The sequence below is a fragment of the Symsagittifera roscoffensis genome, chromosome 3 (assembly GCF_963678635.1).
Source record: "Symsagittifera roscoffensis chromosome 3, txSymRosc1.1, whole genome shotgun sequence".
Classification (NCBI taxonomy): domain Eukaryota; kingdom Metazoa; phylum Xenacoelomorpha; order Acoela; family Convolutidae; genus Symsagittifera; species Symsagittifera roscoffensis.
The window spans coordinates 16,490,535-16,509,047 of record NC_087064.1 but is presented as its reverse complement, the minus strand read 5'-3'; the positions used below and the strand labels follow the sequence as shown (position 1 = coordinate 16,509,047).

Below are 18,513 nucleotides of genomic sequence, written 5' to 3'. Positions count from 1 at the left end.
CTAAAGATCCAATGAAAGACGATCCACCGTAATTAAGCAGCAAGAGGAAATTAGGCCCCCAGAGTCTTGATAGGAAACTATCAAGTTTAACTGCGACTATTAACGCAATAGTCTGCATTTCGCAAATACTAACAAAAAATTAGTTCAGAAATGCAAGAAACTTAACCTCGAAAGAACAAGATTGCTCGTGCAAATAGGAGCTTCCAACAGCGGAGCTTTAAAAATCTCGGCACTCGCCTTGACCATTCTTTTTGACACACGCTTGGCTAAAACAAATCAGGTAGCAATGAATACGGCTATTTAAAATTGCTATTTAAAATTACCGAACAGTTATTTCCGTTCCTGATGACAACATTAAGCGCAGTCAAGCGCAACTTACTAAAAAAAATGAAAGTTGCGCTTACATTTAGCAAAGTAAAGCGCAAATTACTTTGGAAAATAGCTTTAGATTATATCTCAAGCTCAACAAGCTTCCAGAGATATTAGAAAAGGTGCAAAAACTCAAGTAAACAAACTTTTTGAATTTAGCAAAATAAACAAGGATTCCGACCACATTTTTTTTTCTTTTTTGTCTTCAAGTAAATGTCTTTTTTGTACGTCGTGTGATGATATAACTATACGAAATCTAGGAATTAGGCATAAAAGAATCCATTGGTCTTCAAAAAATAAAAAATTTAAAAAAAAAGAAACTGTTTCTGTGTTTTGCGCTTAAAAATTTAATATTTTTTGTGCCAGAGAATACCTAAATGAAGCTTCCAAAACTAGTTTTTTTTTTACTTTAAATAAAATCAAGTTTTTTTGCCTATATTTCTAATTTTCATAAATAATAAACGTTACTCGATCGCTTTACTCAATCGAAAACAGACGAAAAATCAAAAATTCCACACCGGTTTTTCTCGACACTGAGGAATTTCTTAAGGTCGTTCGAATCACGACTAGAACGGCTTTAGTGTGATATATCACTCAAGCCTGTCCAATAATTATTTGCGGTACCCGATTTTGCGTGGAAAAAAAAGTAAAAAATGAAGAAAAAAAAAACTAAAACCCGAATACAAAATTCCTCCTCATTTTCAATGGTCGAAAATAATCTTTGAGAAATTAATTGATTTATTCCCAAGCTAGACTTGAAAAAATTGAACCAAATTAGCCGATTATATGTCGAACTGATGGGAATGATGTTAATAAAACCCTTATTTTAGAGCGAATTATCACACCATTTCCATTTCCACAGTTGTAACCTAAAGCGTAATTTGAGATGCTCGCTTTGAAAATCAAACCTCAGAACAAAACTTACGCGAGTCATCCAACATTGAAAATTTTTAATTACACAACAATGATTGAGATTTCAGGACTTACATTGCCCGAGTATAAAAACATCTAAATCCAAGGTCCTGGCTTGCGACTCCTGTCTACAGGTTATTTGAAAAACTTAAAACTACCTGTAGCGGATTCGAATATAATATGATTGAAAATTGGGGTTCAGGTTCAATAATTAAGCATTTAAGTCATTGCTGCTTAATGAAAACAACAAAAGCATTTTATAGAAGAAATTACAACATTGATAAATAAATGAAAGAGAAGCTAACTTCGATCCTTTCTAATATCACTAAGTAATAGTCCCATTTAACTCATCTGCTTGTAGCCCCATTTAAAACACTTCAATTAATAAAGAAAGACTTGACCAATGTCCCCCTAAACAGTCCCTGATTTCCAATCCACCAACCCGTTGTAACTGTCCTTTAATTCGGAGAGGTCTAACCCCAACAGACGTTTGTCGAAAACCAGCAAGTAGTAAGCTTGCAACAACAACACCTGAAGTTGATATAATTGAGCTCTACAACAATCATGGCGGATTTAAATATTTAGCAAAGCAACACCCTACACTATTTAACCCAAGATGGATTACCCCAAATAACTTAAGACAAACATTTTTTTGCCACATGATTTTATCCTTAATATCTAACTCTCTTACTCTGTAGTACAGTACGTCTTCAAGTTAAATTAACTCTTCAAATTAAGTGCTCAAGTTAAACCTCAGTCAATGTGATTAGAAACAGAAGCTTCCGAATTTTGAAACAAGAAGCTTCCGAATTTTCAAGCCAATCATTTCAAACTGCTGCTTTTCAATTTCTTGTCTGATCTCTTATCTCAAAATTGAAAAACTGAGAATGATTTACATTAGCTCGTTAATAATTGATTTACTTGAAACAAAGCCAAAAAGTGGCCTTTTCAAACCGAAATCAAAGATAGCGTCTGCTTTACAAAGTAGTTCATATTTCTGACAATCGGAAAAAATAATATGGATGTGAAAATACTTCATATAAAAAGGTTCTGGAAAAAGCACTAGGGTTCACTATTAGTAAAAAGTGCTAGGGTTCAAACAACGGGGTAAAAACAGAAGAAACCAAAACAGCTCGCGGACACTAATTTTCGAACAAACTAAATTTTCGCATCAAACTGTTGTCTTTACTCGCATCGGGAATTCTCAAATCAAAACCCAATGTTACAAGTAAAAGCCAGCGCCATTTTTTGCTCATTTGCATTTCTGTTATGTGAATTTAAGTTATCCAAGAAAAAAATCAAATGTCAAACTGCCAAAATCATAAAACTGCTGAGCGAATAAGTTTCAAGCTTTCCTGCACAAAAAAAAATAAAAAATCACATAACCTTAGTTTGAAAAAGTTCGTTCAGCAACACTTTTTTGAACTTTTTAAAAAATTTTGTAGTCATTTTGGTAGGTTGAAACTGAGCGTCATTAAATTGTCAACATGGCTTTATTCGAGCATAAACGTATCCTTTTCACCATTTACATAGCATTGCTTGAAATTCGCCATCAAATGTATCATCACAGAGCCAAAACACTCGAATTGCCAGATATGAGCAAATGTTAACAAAGAATAGCTATGTTGTCCATTTTGAATTTTGAGCAGGTTACCTAAAACAAGGAGCCCAGATGAAATGTGATTCAAATTGCCACCCGGAAAAAATTCGAGGTATTTTTCCAATACCGCTGCTAGTGGCTATGGTGACAGAATGCCTACAGAATGCCTACTTAATGCTAACCAAAAAGCAACAACCCATGGTAAAATACTTAGTAAAGTTTGCTTGAAAGATTAACATACAGAAAATTGAACAATATCCTTACAGAATAAGAATTGAAATTTGCATGTAATCATAGAAAACTCAGAAAGCGGGCCAAAATTTGAGTTTCAAAAACAAATACGTTAAAAACAACTAGCGCTAATAGGTGTGTCATCTTAAAAACCAAATCTTTAAAAAATCTTTATGAATAAGAGCGAAAATAAATTAGATCAAAATCACATTAGTTACGCAAACAGTTTCTTACGATGGATTTTGCACAACAAAATGGTTCCAAACTTGAAATGAGGCTAGCTAGTTCGTCATTTTTATTTCGTGTGACTCAAATTTTCACACTTGATCCTTGATGTTTTCCAAAATTTATAGTTTTTCCCCAAAAAAACTAATCGGTATGGATTAATCGGCAGTCGGAACATTCAGTGATTGCTCTGAGATACGAGCACTCTAGCTTAAAACCTAATAGGGTATCAAAACGAACCAATTTTTATCTTATCAATTACAAACAGAGTGATTTTATCTGCAACAGATATAAAACACGGAGAAATTAAATCAAAGGAGGCGATAAGAACCATTCACAAACTGTCTTTTTTGATAAACAGACGAAGCATGAAATCAGCACCCATTAAGCGCAATCAAAACAATTTTTGTTGATCTAATGTTATCATAGGATTCGAAGTTATCAACCTTACTATAAAGCCGTTAGAGCTCAAGGTATCTAACGGCTTGATAGCAATCATGTACTATGATAACTCTAAAATCAACAAAACTTTTTTGATTTAGCCTAATGGGTGCGGATTCAGTGTTCCGTCGGCTTGTAAAAACGACAGTTTGTGAATGGTTTTTATCGACTCAGTTGAATTACTTTCACCGTGTTTTAATTGTGTTTTGATTTGAAATCGATATCAAACCAGACTGCTCGTATATCACAGCAAAGCTTTGCGCGACCAAAATTTCATTTTTCCAGACATACGCGACCCATGTCCAGACTTTTTCGGCCATTTTTGGTATGTTCAGACTTTCGTAACCCACGGCGCGACCCATGTCCAGACTTAAGAGACTCCAGCTCTCGGCTTGACTATGCAATTTGAGTCTAAATCGGAATGCGGCGCGACCCACAAAGTCGCGTATGGACATGAGTCTAGGACCCCGACCCGGGATGAATTAATCACACTTGATTTTAAATTGGCAAATTTATCTACCTTTTGATGAGTTTCACGACGGAAAAGAGTGCCACGAATAGTTAGATATGTACTATCCGATGTAAAGAAGTCTTGAGTCTTGTTACATCCGAAGATAACATCAATCCCTTCGATAAATTGTTTCCAGCTACGTTCCCATCTTACTTTTTTGACGCATACTTGTGAGGTTTATCTAATCACCAGTTAATTTGCTGAAACTATCATTTGCTTGCTCAATGGCTTTTGTTTTTTTTAACAACAAGATGTCAAAACGCTTGACTTCTTTTTGCCCAAAATGCAACTGCCAAAACTTAATTTTTTTTTTCAGTTATTATCCTAAGGGAATTGCAAAGTCAAAAATTTGTAGCGCTTTTTGCTTTTTTACTTAATCAGTTGTACTCAAGAGAAAATTTGATCAATATAGGGTCTTAATAGTAATTGGGGAGAGCTCGAAAAATCAATTTGGTCGACCTAAAAAAAGGTCAAAATTTTCGAAAATCCGCCCCCCTCGAGAAAATCCTAGTCCTAGATCCGCCCCCATTCAAAAAAATATATATCATAGGTGACGAATCTTTCGGGCTTTAGGTAATGAAAGGCTATAAAAAATAATGACTTGAATTAACCCTCATTACATTTAAAATTAAAATATTAAAACAAAAACAAGCTAAGTTAGATAGAGCATCTCTTCTCTATCTTCCGAAATGCAAATTACGAACTGAACTATTGAAATAAATATTGAAGTCAAGAATTACTTAATGCAATTTACATCAATAATTATTTCTTCGAAAGGGGACATTTCTCTTTTCATTATACAAATTAGCACCAAATAAAACATCGAATGAGCATGTCCGTTGGCTATATAGAGAACATATTATCTTTAAACTAAACTAGCGCAGATAGATTGATATAGTTGCAAAATAGACTGATACTACTCGACTGCTACAAGCAATTTTTTGTTCAATTTTTTGGCAATCTGAGCAATAACTCTAAATCGAATCAATTCGAAATCACAAACAATGTCGATCTTTTATCAACAATGATTTAAAACTAGCAGACGAGTTTTTTCACTTTAATTCAAATGTAAAGAATTAAGAACTAAGAAAGAGTTTATTCGAGAGTTGACTAGAAAAAAGATAGAGAAAATAAATTAGCAGTGGCTGCTGCTCATTTCAGTGGATACGTTGTGCTGTGAGCTTCGATTGGAACCTGGGCTTAATTGTGCCATATTAGCTATGGACCCATTCATCATGACCTTATTTGACCCATCTATTTTGGGCGAACACCCGTTGGGCGTGGCAGTTAGCTCCTCGTCCTCCTTACTAATAGGTGCTTCAGAGCTCAATTGACGTCGCAGCTTCGTTTTGTTATAGTTGAATAAACTCTTCACGCCATTGCTGTGAGCTTTGGTGACCTGAGCATCACCTGCAAGAAAGAAAAAGATTCACGGTAAATCCAAAACTGTTGCTATACCATTTGACCTATCAAATAGCTCGAGTCAAAAATCTAACATTATGATAATATATACTAATAAACATAACCAACAGACCGTTGGAAAAGAGTCACTGAACGCAAGAAAACAAAAAAAAATATTGACTTGTTTTTTGAAAAAATCTTTCGAATTATAAAAATAAAATTAATCCAACTTGAGAAAACTTTTGAGAAAACAAATTTTTTATTTCGCTGGGAAATCTGAAAATTAAACACACCCAAAACTAGAAGTCGATCAAGTTTTTCACTTATGCTGTTTAATAGCAGAGTTTGCCTTTCCTTAACAAATGAAATGAACGGAACTTAAAAAGAAAACAAAAGTCAAACCGCGAAAAAGTAATTCCTGGAAAAAATCATCTCGATCTATATAAGAGTCTTAACGACGTTGATCTACTCTTAAAAAAACTTTATCTATATTTCCAATAGTATTTCCACTCTCTAAAATTAATTGCGCTCAACTGCAATACTCACTGAATTTCACCAAGTTATCGAATTGACTGATTATTGCCTGTGCTTGTATTTATATTGCCTTCACAAACCTGAAGATTTGCGTGCTACTGAATTCGTCGATTTGGCTGAATCTTTTTGGGGACTTTGCGCGTCAAAAACAGAATCGTCTAATGGACTATGGTCGAAGTGAAACGGAGTTGAACTGGTCGACGATTTGTGTTTCTTATCCAAATCATCTTTGGATACGTCTAAGTTGCTGTCAACAGTGGCATTTGTTTGTGAGGTAGGTAGACAAACACTTCGTCGACTTCCGGGGCCAAACTCGTTGCCTCCCATCAGTCCAACCAACTTTGGATGTTTGGCCACGATTTGGGATTTTCGGCCCTTAAGCCAGTATGTTTTCTGTACGCCTTTGCCTTTCATCTCGATTTCCCCTCTGTACTCCATGAGGAACTCGTTGAATGTCGACAGACTTTCTTTAGTTTGTGCACTGATGTGGATCTTGAGGGGCTCGCCGTTGGACTCCATTCTGGAAGCGGTGTTGACTGTATCTCCAAACAGACAGTATCTCGGCATCTTCACGCCAACAACTCCTGCACATGCGGGTCCCGTGTGCAGTCCTATCCTCAGTTTCAGTCTCTCCTCGGGTCTGTGGGGAATGACGAAGTCGTTCTTGACTGCTTCTAGGAGTTTGAGAGACATGGCGGCTATGTTGTACGAGTGGGTGGATCCGTTTCGGATGGGAATGCCGGACACTACCATATAGGCGTCACCTATAGTCTCCACTTTGTAGACGTCGAACTCATCTATGATTGAGTCGAACAGAGTGTAGAGATGGTTCAGCAGATCAACCACCTGAAACAATTATCCAAATAGAGAAAAGGAAAATTACTGAATTTGGTAAGGTGTTTTTTGTCACATATCGCAGTTGTTCACAAATAACTGGTCATACAGCAGTTATTGACAAACCTATAGCATAAAAAGATCCCAAGATGAGAGATCACATCTTAAAAATCTCGCTCAATACTAACTCAGCTATGATCAGATGCGATAAGCCTTGATATCTTGACATTCAAACTGACATCAATAGCTGACACATAAAGTAATGACAATGCAAGCTCAATGGATACGTAAAGAGGTTAACAGATTAATGAAAGACGTTTAAGGTGAGAGTTAGCCAAGGAGTTAAATTGTGAAGTACCTGTTCGGGTGAGCTGCTGGAGGAGAGGGCAGTGAATCCGACGATGTCTGAGAAGTAAATGGTGGCCTCATCGAACCACTCCGACTGCACCTTTTCATTCCTAAAAACAAACACAAACAATACACAATACACTTAGAAAACACATCTAATCGAAATCAAAAATAGCCAGAAAGCCGTTGAAAATAACGCATTATGACAGCAATTATTGCAGATTCTAGATTTCATTGTTCCGTTATATTTTCGAGCCACTCATGTCTATCAAAATGTCTGGACATATGTCTACGACCATTGACAGCTATATTTCGGTTTCCAACAACTTGACATATCTCGTATGTTGACCAACGAGGTTCAAACACGTGGCATTCCAACAAGAGTGGTTGACAGATCACTTGATTTGATGTCACTGAAGATTTATTTTGCTTCATTGAACAAAACTGTCATAAAGAGACTCATATTCTGAATAAAATTATTTTGTGACCACAGTTTTTATTGCAAAGAAAAAAGAGTAGCCGGTTAGACTACTCTATGTGCAAATAGCACAAATTTCCACCATATTACCAAAAAGATGAAATATATATTTTAACGTTTTATTCAACATGGGTTGATGAGAGTTTGAAAACTTCTTTGCAATACAAATGGCTTAGAGCATGGAAAACAACCAAATTAGGCACATTATGCAACGCTATAGTTATAGTCGAAAATAACAAAACAAAAAACAAAACAAAATTAAGAAATTTTTTTCATTATAACTTGAATTTTTCAAAAACAAATTGTATAGCCAAGAAAGCGCAAAATGAAGCTTTCAAAACTAGCTTTTCTGACATAAAACAAAGTTTTTCACCGCTTAGACAAAAGCTTATATTAAAACAACTTACCTCTCGCCTAACTCGCTCAAATTTAAGACGACATAGCCAACGGATAGTTGGATAGGTGTAAAATTGAAGGTACCAAAAACATTAGAAGCACTTTCAAGCTCTTTGGATGGAATTAATTATGATTGGCACTTTTTTCTTTTAAGTTATCCCAATTAGAGACAACTGGATCCATGGGTAATTTTTCAATAACACTTCAGAAAATTAAACAATTCAGATTTAAAATGATTGCAGAAAAGTAAAGTCCATTTTTGAAACTAGAAGTTATTCACGCTTTAAAAGATTATTGCACTTTAGCTAATTGATAGTGGAGTTTGCCTTACTTTCAACTAATAAAATAAACTAGACTTGAAAGAAATCAAAAATCACCACTTAGAAAAAGCAAAAAGTTCAAGACAAAATTTTTCGAATGGTCGAATGAAACTTGACAGTGCTTTTAGATGATACATCACTTGACCCATTTTGGTTCATTTACGGTACCTGATTTTCGGTGGAAAACACTTATAAAATTTGAAAAGATGGACCCACCGTTTAAATTATGCTTTTAAAATCTATACAGAGAGGCGAGGCAACGCTTTGCACCTCTTGAGATATATCACAAAAACTGCATGGAAATTGGATGACAGAAGACAACATTCAACTAAAAATAAGCAGAAAAAAAACAGACAACTCTATAGTCGAGCAAATATCAAAAACTAGGTCTACCAAAATATTCACATTTATCTCGAATGAAAATAATTAAGGAAAATAATTAAGGAAAATAATTTAAAAAAAAAAAAATATATAGCAGTTGCCCCTCATACGATGCAACATGAGGTGATTAAGACCATCAATTCTCAAAGTACACTGTAGACATGCTCAAAATATATCTGGTGACCTGATAACTCTGAGATGATTCAGTGCTTTTGGTAAACTAGTTGTGAACCTGAAAAATAGTAAAGCGTAACTAATGCTGAGCCATGAAAAAATCATGATAAGTTAGGGGGAGTTGAAAGAGACTAACATAGTCAACAGAAAAAATAGCCAACTGACAGTTGGAAAAGAGTAATGAACGCAAAGAAAATGGAAAAAAACTGTCTTGTTGTTTTTTGAAATCCTTCAACTATTGAACTTCGAAGAAAGATAGATAGCCTTAAAGCTCTATGATTTTGTAGAACAATTTATGATGGACATTTTTTTGTTAAACTTAACCCAATTTGAGAAAACTGGATCAATAGGCAAGACTTTTATTTCGCTGGTAAATCTGATATTTCCAATTGTCGAAATTAGAAGTCGATCACGTTTTTATTGACTGCATTTAAAATGATTGCAGAAAAGTAAAGTCCATTTTTGAAACTAGAAGTTATTCACGCTTTAAAAGATTATTGCACTTTAGCTAATTGATAGTGGAGTTTGCCTTACTTTCAACTAATAAAATAAACTAGACTTGAAAGAAATCAAAAATCACCACTTAGAAAAAGCAAAAAGTTCAAGACAAAATTTTTCGAATGGTCGAATGAAACTTGACAGTGCTTTTAGATGATACATCACTTGACCCATTTTGGTTCATTTACGGTACCTGATTTTCGGTGGAAAACACTTATAAAATTTGAAAAGATGGACCCACCGTTTAAATTATGCTTTTAAAATCTATACAGAGAGGCGAGGCAACGCTTTGCACCTCTTGAGATATATCACAAAAACTGCATGGAAATTGGATGACAGAAGACAACATTCAACTAAAAATAAGCAGAAAAAAAACAGACAACTCTATAGTCGAGCAAATATCAAAAACTAGGTCTACCAAAATATTCACATTTATCTCGAATGAAAATAATTAAGGAAAATAATTAAGGAAAATAATTTAAAAAAAAAAAAATATATAGCAGTTGCCCCTCATACGATGCAACATGAGGTGATTAAGACCATCAATTCTCAAAGTACACTGTAGACATGCTCAAAATATATCTGGTGACCTGATAACTCTGAGATGATTCAGTGCTTTTGGTAAACTAGTTGTGAACCTGAAAAATAGTAAAGCGTAACTAATGCTGAGCCATGAAAAAATCATGATAAGTTAGGGGGAGTTGAAAGAGACTAACATAGTCAACAGAAAAAATAGCCAACTGACAGTTGGAAAAGAGTAATGAACGCAAAGAAAATGGAAAAAAACTGTCTTGTTGTTTTTTGAAATCCTTCAACTATTGAACTTCGAAGAAAGATAGATAGCCTTAAAGCTCTATGATTTTGTAGAACAATTTATGATGGACATTTTTTTGTTAAACTTAACCCAATTTGAGAAAACTGGATCAATAGGCAAGACTTTTATTTCGCTGGTAAATCTGATATTTCCAATTGTCGAAATTAGAAGTCGATCACGTTTTTATTGACTTTTACAATTTTGCTGTTCGATAGTGGAGTTTGCCTTCCTTTTAACAAAAAAATGCACTGAACTTGAAAACAAATCAAAAGTCAAACCGCCAAAAATCAAAATCCTGAAGAAAAAAAAAACAGCAAAACCTATGTAAGAGTACTCATTACGTTCATTACTTTTAAAAAATTACTCCTATTTATTCAACTTTCGAATTTTAAAGAAAAAAAAAACAGATACCCTGCAAGCTTATTGAATTTCTAGAAAAATTCATGATGGGCACTTTTTTGATCAAATTAACCTAAGTTCAGAAAACTGGATCAAGAAGTAAAATTTTTAATTTGCTGGGAAATCTGAAAGTTTCGAAATTAGAAGTCGATCACGTTTTTCGTGACCTTCACACTTTCGCTGTTGGATAGTGGAGTTTGCATTCCTTTAACTAAAGGAAATGAACCGAACTTGAAAACAAATCAAAAGTCAAACTGCATAAGTTCAAATTTGAGCATGAACAAATTTGAGCGTTACTTTTGTAATAACTTGGTTCTTTTACATTTAATAAATTATTTAAAGTTTTTGCCACAGAGCTGACGCTTTTTTAAATCAGAAACTTGAAATTTTGAAATTAAAATAATATTATAGGTCTTTAATATGATACTACGCTCGAAACATTTCGAGTTTCCCAGAGGCACTTAAAACAGGCAGGTGAAAAAAATCCCACCCTACGCCATATTTATTTCATGTGACATTACGAGGTCAGAAAAACAAGCCCCTTCCAATTACAATAGTCAAGCGAACGCTCTCCCATTAAAGCTGAACTGAGAACTTCAGCGCTCAGTAACTTTACATAATATTGATTAAGAATAGCTTACGAAGTCGGTCCTTGGTAACAATCCCCCAAAACGAGGGTATGTTAACTTGATCCAAAAGCCATTCTCCCAAACAAGTTAGCCATCATATACTCAACCAATTCATCCACGCAGTTAATATGTTACAGGAGCGATGTGTGGTACTATGCTAACAAATGAGATCATTTTTTAAGTGTGTTCAGCACGAGTAGCAATTTATAGTGGTTTTAGTGAATTATCGAGTAGTTATAAATAAACTCAGATGCCGTTTTCGAACTTTTTAAGCGAATTTTTTCAAACAGACTTCTAAAGAAAGGCAAAGGCAGATTCAGACTTCTAAAGAACGGCAGATGCAAATTTGACCTAAAAGACAAACTATTTCAAGTTGGGATGTTTTGAAACAAATATGTTCTAGACTAAAGCGAACAACTAAAATCAAATAAAACAGAACAGAAAAACCTATTTCAGAAGAACTAGCTTTTCACACAATTTTTATGTTCCAATCTCACATGAAAATTCATATCAGCATACAAAATTTGCTCACAATTGGCTGATAAATATCTCTTATTTAATTCTGTTTGTTCTCAATGTTTGCATTTGCAGCTTATCATACTAAGTATACAATGTGTGTTTCAATAAAACGAAAAAAATTTGACAGACACAATTAACTCAAGAGCAATTGTTCTTTATACTTTATATAAACAATTTTTTAATTCAAAACTGATGTCTGATGTGTTAAGTTTATCTACACACAGGGGTGGATCTAGGATTACCTAGACGGTGGCATGGGGTAGACTTAAGAAAAATTCGACCTTGTTATAGGTCGATCGATTTGATTTTCCAAGCTCTCCCAAATCATCTTGAAGATCCTATTTTGAGAAAACTTTCAGCCCTATTTAGTCAAAAAAAAAACAGGCCAGAACGACGTTTTTAAGGCAATTTCTGGAATGTTTGACAAAAAAATGCGTTTTTCAACGAGCGCTCCACTCTCAAAAATAGCTCGCTCCCCTCTCTCGCCTCTAGAAAATTTATAGATCTCTCAAAATAGTACTAAAAGGGGACCTTTTGGGTAGCCGGGGGTTCAAATCCCTGAGGAGGGGTCATCAACTCCCTAAATGGGCTATTGCATCTACATCAAAGTTGCAAGCAAATATCTTGCAAGAATGGAGTCTTAATAATTAGTTCTGGCTGTCCGAACCCTTTGCATCTATTCCTGTTAGGCTTGTTTTTCAGTTTGAGCAACAAAACTTAATAAGGAGATGTTGAGCTAGTTTACTATTTCCCACTATCGTTTCTGGTAGAATTGCCACCTCTGTAATGAGATAAACCAAGGGTTAAGGCTATACAAATTTGGCACGTTGTAACAAATTTTCCCTGTTTTGCAATGAAGGGAGAAATTAAGGGTGGTAGTTAACAGGCTCCGGAGATGTTGGCTTGGGGCAATTGTTTCAACACTGTACTCTTTACTGTGTATTACCTGATGAGTTTGTTGGCGATGGCCACTGGCAGAATAGAGTAAAGTAGATCGTCTGCCCTCTTCTTCTCCAACACCACATGTTTCGCCTTCTCCTCCACTAGCGTCTCCATGGTCTTCGCGTACTTGTCCATCCTCTGCAGCATATTCTCCATTATGTTCTCGGGAACCTAAACACATCACATTAACACCATTTATCCACAAGGGATAGGAATAAGATACGAGCTGTTCAGCTCTTCACGGAGAACCGCTGTTGTGCCCTGCTTAAGAATTACATGCATTTGTTAGGTTATTTTTCTGGACTGGGCAATGTTGCATCACCCTCAAGCAACAAGCACTGATCATGGTAGGCCTCCAACATCCGATTGAGAGGCGGAGACGTAACTACTTCATCGAGTTGGAAAGCATTGACAAAGCTGATCACATCAGATTTAGTGTATGTTCCGATTAACGTCTTAATTTCATGAAAAAAAGTTTAATCGGTTGGTCAAAATTGGTCAAAATAAATTGGTCAAAATAAAAACAGACCAGCAGAAATATTCTCCCAATTTCTTCGTAATTCGGACAAATTAGATAAACACCGTCATCTCCAGCTATACTATAAAACTAAAACGGCAGCTGCATATATTCCCGCAGAAGCCCTAAAAAAACGTCTTATCTCCTTGAAGTGAGAACGTCATAAGTTTTGTTATTTCTACCGCCATTCAATTTAAAACAAAATTTACCATTAAAAACAATCGAAACCTCTCGAACATTTAAAATCTTATGAAAGCTACTAATATTCAAGTACTAGCACTGTTGAAAGTTGAGCATGCTTACACTAATTTTAAATTGACTTAGATAGCGACATATATATTTTTCGACGCCAAATTATGAATATTTTATACATCATATTTGGTTCAAAATCGATTTATTGTGATTTAAAAATATTTTTAAATGAACATTTTAAGACACAATTTGGTTAATTTCTTGAAAAACTTCAATCATCCTATCTTGCGTCATCGCTGCTCATCAAATGAACTTTCGGGACAAGCTAGACTTAGTGACGACAAAAACAACATCGAGCATAGATTGATAGTTTCCATACGCTTTTTCAAGAACGACTTTCAAATCTAAATAAACGTTGCACTGCACTGCCACGAGATTAAAAGGGGACCTTTTGATTCATGCAGTTGAGGCCCCGTGACAAATCGTAGTAGGTTGGCTTATCAAAAAATTGTGGTTTAGTAACTAAATTGAAAATTGATTTGTTTTCCCAAGGCAAAGAAACTGAAACTGATGATCCAACTATCGGTGTTTCAATGCTTTTTAGGGTTGGTTTGATGCATGGGTAGGCACTGCTGATTTGTCGTGCTACTCCTTTGTTCATGTGAAAGTCACTTGAGACACAGTGCGCTATAGAGCCTGGGAACTGTAAAACATTTCCTGGTCCAACAAAGATATTTGGTTCATCGTAGATTGAGTTCACCGAATCTTTGCTGCTTCCAGGTCCGTCTTTACGTTTAGTTTTAGTCAGTTGCTTCGCTCGTTGTACACTGTCCTTTATTATATTTCTTTTCGTTTCGCGTGGAGGGAAAGATCCATTTGCCTCTTCTACCTTCTTCTTTATTTTTGATCGGTTTTCGTTTTGAGTTGATCTTGGACTGAACGTTATTGGAGCCACTTCGTGTCCATCTACTGTTCGTAGGCTGAATGTGCGCAGTTGCAATTCGCGTGGTGGTATTGGGTGATATCTCACATCGTTGTTGAAGCGCGTTTGGCAAAATATTTTGTCTCGCGCTTCGACTGCTGCTTTGCGCTTCGTTCGCGAGGTTTCTTGGGCCATGTTTTGTCCATCGTTTTCGAGATTAACTGTAGTAGGCATTGTTACCACTGCCTCGTTCATTGGTTCGTCGTTAATTAATCCATCGTTGTATTCAAACTCAGGTGGAGCTAAGGGTTCTGGATCTGGGTCCGGTGGAAGTGCTGGTGGCGGCGGTGCTGCTATTGGTAGCGGTACCAGAGGTAATGGTGCAACTATTGGTGCTGCTGCGGGAATTGGGACTGCTGCAGGAGCGATTGGGGCTGCTGCGGGTCCTCCAAGAGGTACTGACAGTCGGATTCGAGCAGGTGCATCGGGAAAGTTGCTTTGTCCACCGGTTGCGGGTTGGATGTCGTCTAAGAGTTTGGGCAAAGAATCGTCGAAGAGTCCTGGTTCACTTCGATATTTACCAAGTGAGGGATCCGTTTCAAATTTGCTTGGATCAATAGTCTCGAGATCTTCTGGTTGATGCTGTGGAATAACAGGTCTGAGACGAATCCGGTGTACGCATTGTGTGAAATTAGTTCCCATTTTACGAATGATGTAGTTTGAATTTGTCAATACTTTTTCAACTCTGTACAATGGTATCCAGACTTGCATTGATTTGCTCCCAAAATCTGATTGTGTTGTCAACAGAGGATTTAATAATAAACAAAATGAATGCTGTTTCAGTGGCTGGGCAAGTGCTTTTTGATCGTAATATCCTCGGTATTTATGGTAAGCTGAAATTAAGTTCTTTTTCGTTTCTTTGAACTTTTCTAGCATCGCATCTTGCATTGCCGTAACAAAATCAGATTCAGCTGTTACTGTTTCAATTGCTTTCGTTGAGAAGCGGAGATCAAGTGGTTTTGTCGGTTCTCTTCCATGGAAAATTGAGCTTGGGCAGCATCCAATTGATGAAGAGTATGAAGTATTGTGGATAAATGTTGCCAGTGGGACATATTTGTGCCAGTCCGACCATTGTTCATTGGTGTTCAGCTTTAGGATTCGTTTAAGTGGTCCATGAGATCGTTCGACAAGACCGATAGTCTGCGGGTGTTTTAGTGTGGCATGGTTAAGTTGAATTTCGAGCAATGTCGTCAATTCGTGCATCAGTTCTGAAGTAAATGTCTTTCCAAGATCAGCTAGAATCTTCTTCGGGATATAACTATGAACAAAGAACATCTTTGTAAGTTCTCTTGCAACAGTATCAGCGCTAGCATTCGTCAATGGTGCTGCAAACAAGTATTTCGAGAATACATCGATTCCAGTGAGAACAAACTTGTAGACTGGTGACTTCATTGGTCCAACTATATCAATTTGCATCATATCTCCTGGGAGACATTGCAATGATGAAATTGGTTGTAATGGTGGAATCTGGTGCTTTGCCGTTGCTTGTTTGAGTTGCAGACACGTCAGGCAATTTTTAATCGTATTTTTCAGAAATTCAGTGAAGCCGGGAAGGTAAAATCGTTTTCTAAACTCTTCTGATGTCCTTGTCATTCCAAGATGTCCGCCAGTTGGCGAGTTGTGGAGTCGATACACAACTTCTTTCCAACGATGTTTAGGTAGGCAGTATTGTTTATACTTCACCTTTCCTGTGTCATCGAAGAAGTTTCGGTACAGAACGTCGTTTTCAAGTATGAGTCGATTAAATTGCTTCGCATATTTCTTCTTTCGACTGTTTTCGTACGTGAGGTTTGGAACTTGTTCGTTCCGTATCCAGTTTTTCACATCTTCGATATCAGGATCCTTTTCTTGTTCATTTTTCAGATTGAGAACTTCATGACTCAAATTCAGGTCATGAAAAATGTCAGCAGGATCGGGATATCCAACTGCGGCAATTAATGGTCCTGATAGTCGGACGAAGTTTTGTGGTTGAATAGTATCGCTATCGTCTTGCGTGTTGAGCTCTCGCATAACGTTTTCATAGAGTCCTAGTTCAATCAATTGTGTTCTCAGATTATCGTCAAGTTTCTTCTTTTCGGGAAAGATCTCCTCCATTGGTTGGATCAGGTTGAGAGATGCATCAGTTACTTTAGCTGTCGTGTCGATTTGAATCTCTCGTACCGGAATTTTGTCCGTCAGTTTCAGGGAGAGAGAAGCTGATGGGTCTGTTTGCATTCGTGAGAGAAAATCTGCTGCATAATTTGCTTTTCCAGGTATATGCGCGATGATGATGTTAAATGCCATGACTCGATCCAAGAAATTCCAAACTGATGGTGGAATGGTTTTTGCTTGAAAAAACTGTGTCAGGCTCCGATTATCAGTCAGTATTATCACTGGTTTGGATGATCCCCAAATGAAATGAGAGAAATGATCGAGAGCAAAATATAGAGCTAAGAACTCTTTGTAGTATATGGAGAACTTCAGTTGTGCTGTATTGAAGAGTCTTGAACCAAAAGACACTGGTGCATACGTTTTCATTTCACCTTTGTTGTCAGTCTTCACATAGTCTTCAACCATGAGCACAAAACCGGTTCCATGATAGCTTGCGTCACAGAGTATTACGTATTGTAGTCCTGGTTTTGGTAACCGAAGTGTTATGTCTGTTGCTTGTATCAGATCATGCTTGAGCACTTCAAGACGTTTATGGTGCTCTTCATCTGTTTGAAAAGCAACATCCTTTCTGAGAAGTCGATAAAAAGGTATCAGTTTTTCTCCTAGGCTTGGCATATAGTTGCGAAAAAACTGTACAAAACCGATTAATCGTTTAACTTGTTTAACCGTTTGTGGCATTTTAATTTTCTTTAAGAACGTGGAGATTTTCTCTTGTTCCGGTGACACTCCTGCTGGTGTGATTACGTTACCCAGGAACTTCAGTCTTTGTGTTCCGATCTCACATTTGTTCGGCGACAATTTAAGTCCTGACTTCCGTACACATTCGAATATTTTCGAAAGGGTCGGTATCATTTCATCGAAGTTATACACAGCGCTCCCTATGTCATCCATGAATTGTGTACATAGGTCCGCAGCTAAGCATGGATCAAGGTAGTGTCGGATAAAAGAACTAAATCCTGTTACTGATTTACTTAGACCTTGAGCCAGGCATTTGTATGCGTAAGTTCGTGAACCGAAGTTAAATGCCAAAAGTTGGACTGAAAGGTCATCTGCCATTTGCACACAGTGGTATGCTTGTGAGCAATCAAGTTTGGTAAACAAGCTCTTTTCTGTGAAGTGGTTCGAAGCATCGGTCATGTTTGAGATCGGAAAGTTGCTGTTGATATAGTCATTCTTGAGTGAATGGTTTATCCTTCTGAGGTCAATCAACATCCGCAATTTACCAGATGGCTTTCGATGTGCAAATAGTGGACTACTGTATTTTGAATGTGACAATGTTGTTATAAGTCCATAATAGTGCATAAGGGCAAGTTCCACTGTCAATTCGTGTCGCAAATGTATCGGCGTAGGTGGTCCTTGTGTATACAGAGGTCGTGTGTGTTCCGGTTTTAGTTTGATTTTGAGGTCGGAATTGTACCCAACATCGAATCTATGTTTGGCGAAGATGTCCGAAAAGTCAACAAGCAAATCTTCTACTTTTGACCTTTGGTCTTCTGTCAACACTGAATTCTCCCACTTAAAGTTCTTGATAAATGTCAATCGATCTTGACATTTCGTTTTCGGTTCAAGTTTTTCAAGACCTTGAAAATGAAGAATTTGGTCGTAAATGTCGCGTTGGATTTGAGGAAGTAATTCAGGGTTTTGACATGTTTCAGGCGTAGGAAACCAAAATTTTTCATACTCAGGTTCATGCTTCATTTGGGGCTGCTGACTAT

General features: G+C 36.5%; 2 protein-coding genes across 4 annotated transcripts in view; both read right to left on the bottom strand.

Annotated features, from left to right (window-relative positions):
• LOC134842330 (uncharacterized) overlaps positions 1-18,513 on the bottom strand; it is a 405,874-nt gene that overhangs the window by 286,639 nt on the left and 100,722 nt on the right. The window lies entirely within an intron of this gene.
• Positions 4,876-18,513, bottom strand: part of LOC134842739 (atrial natriuretic peptide receptor 1-like) — a 42,793-nt gene continuing 29,155 nt past the window's right edge. For all 3 annotated transcript variants that reach the window (XM_063859216.1, XM_063859217.1, XM_063859218.1), the window contains exons 5-8: positions 12,961-13,127; positions 7,417-7,516; positions 6,305-7,070; positions 4,876-5,699 (exon numbers count right to left, since the gene is read on the bottom strand). In XM_063859216.1, the coding sequence (XP_063715286.1) occupies positions 5,425-5,699; positions 6,305-7,070; positions 7,417-7,516; positions 12,961-13,127 (1,308 nt within the window). In that variant the 3' untranslated portion in view covers positions 4,876-5,424. The remainder of the gene's footprint in view (positions 5,700-6,304; positions 7,071-7,416; positions 7,517-12,960; positions 13,128-18,513) is intronic.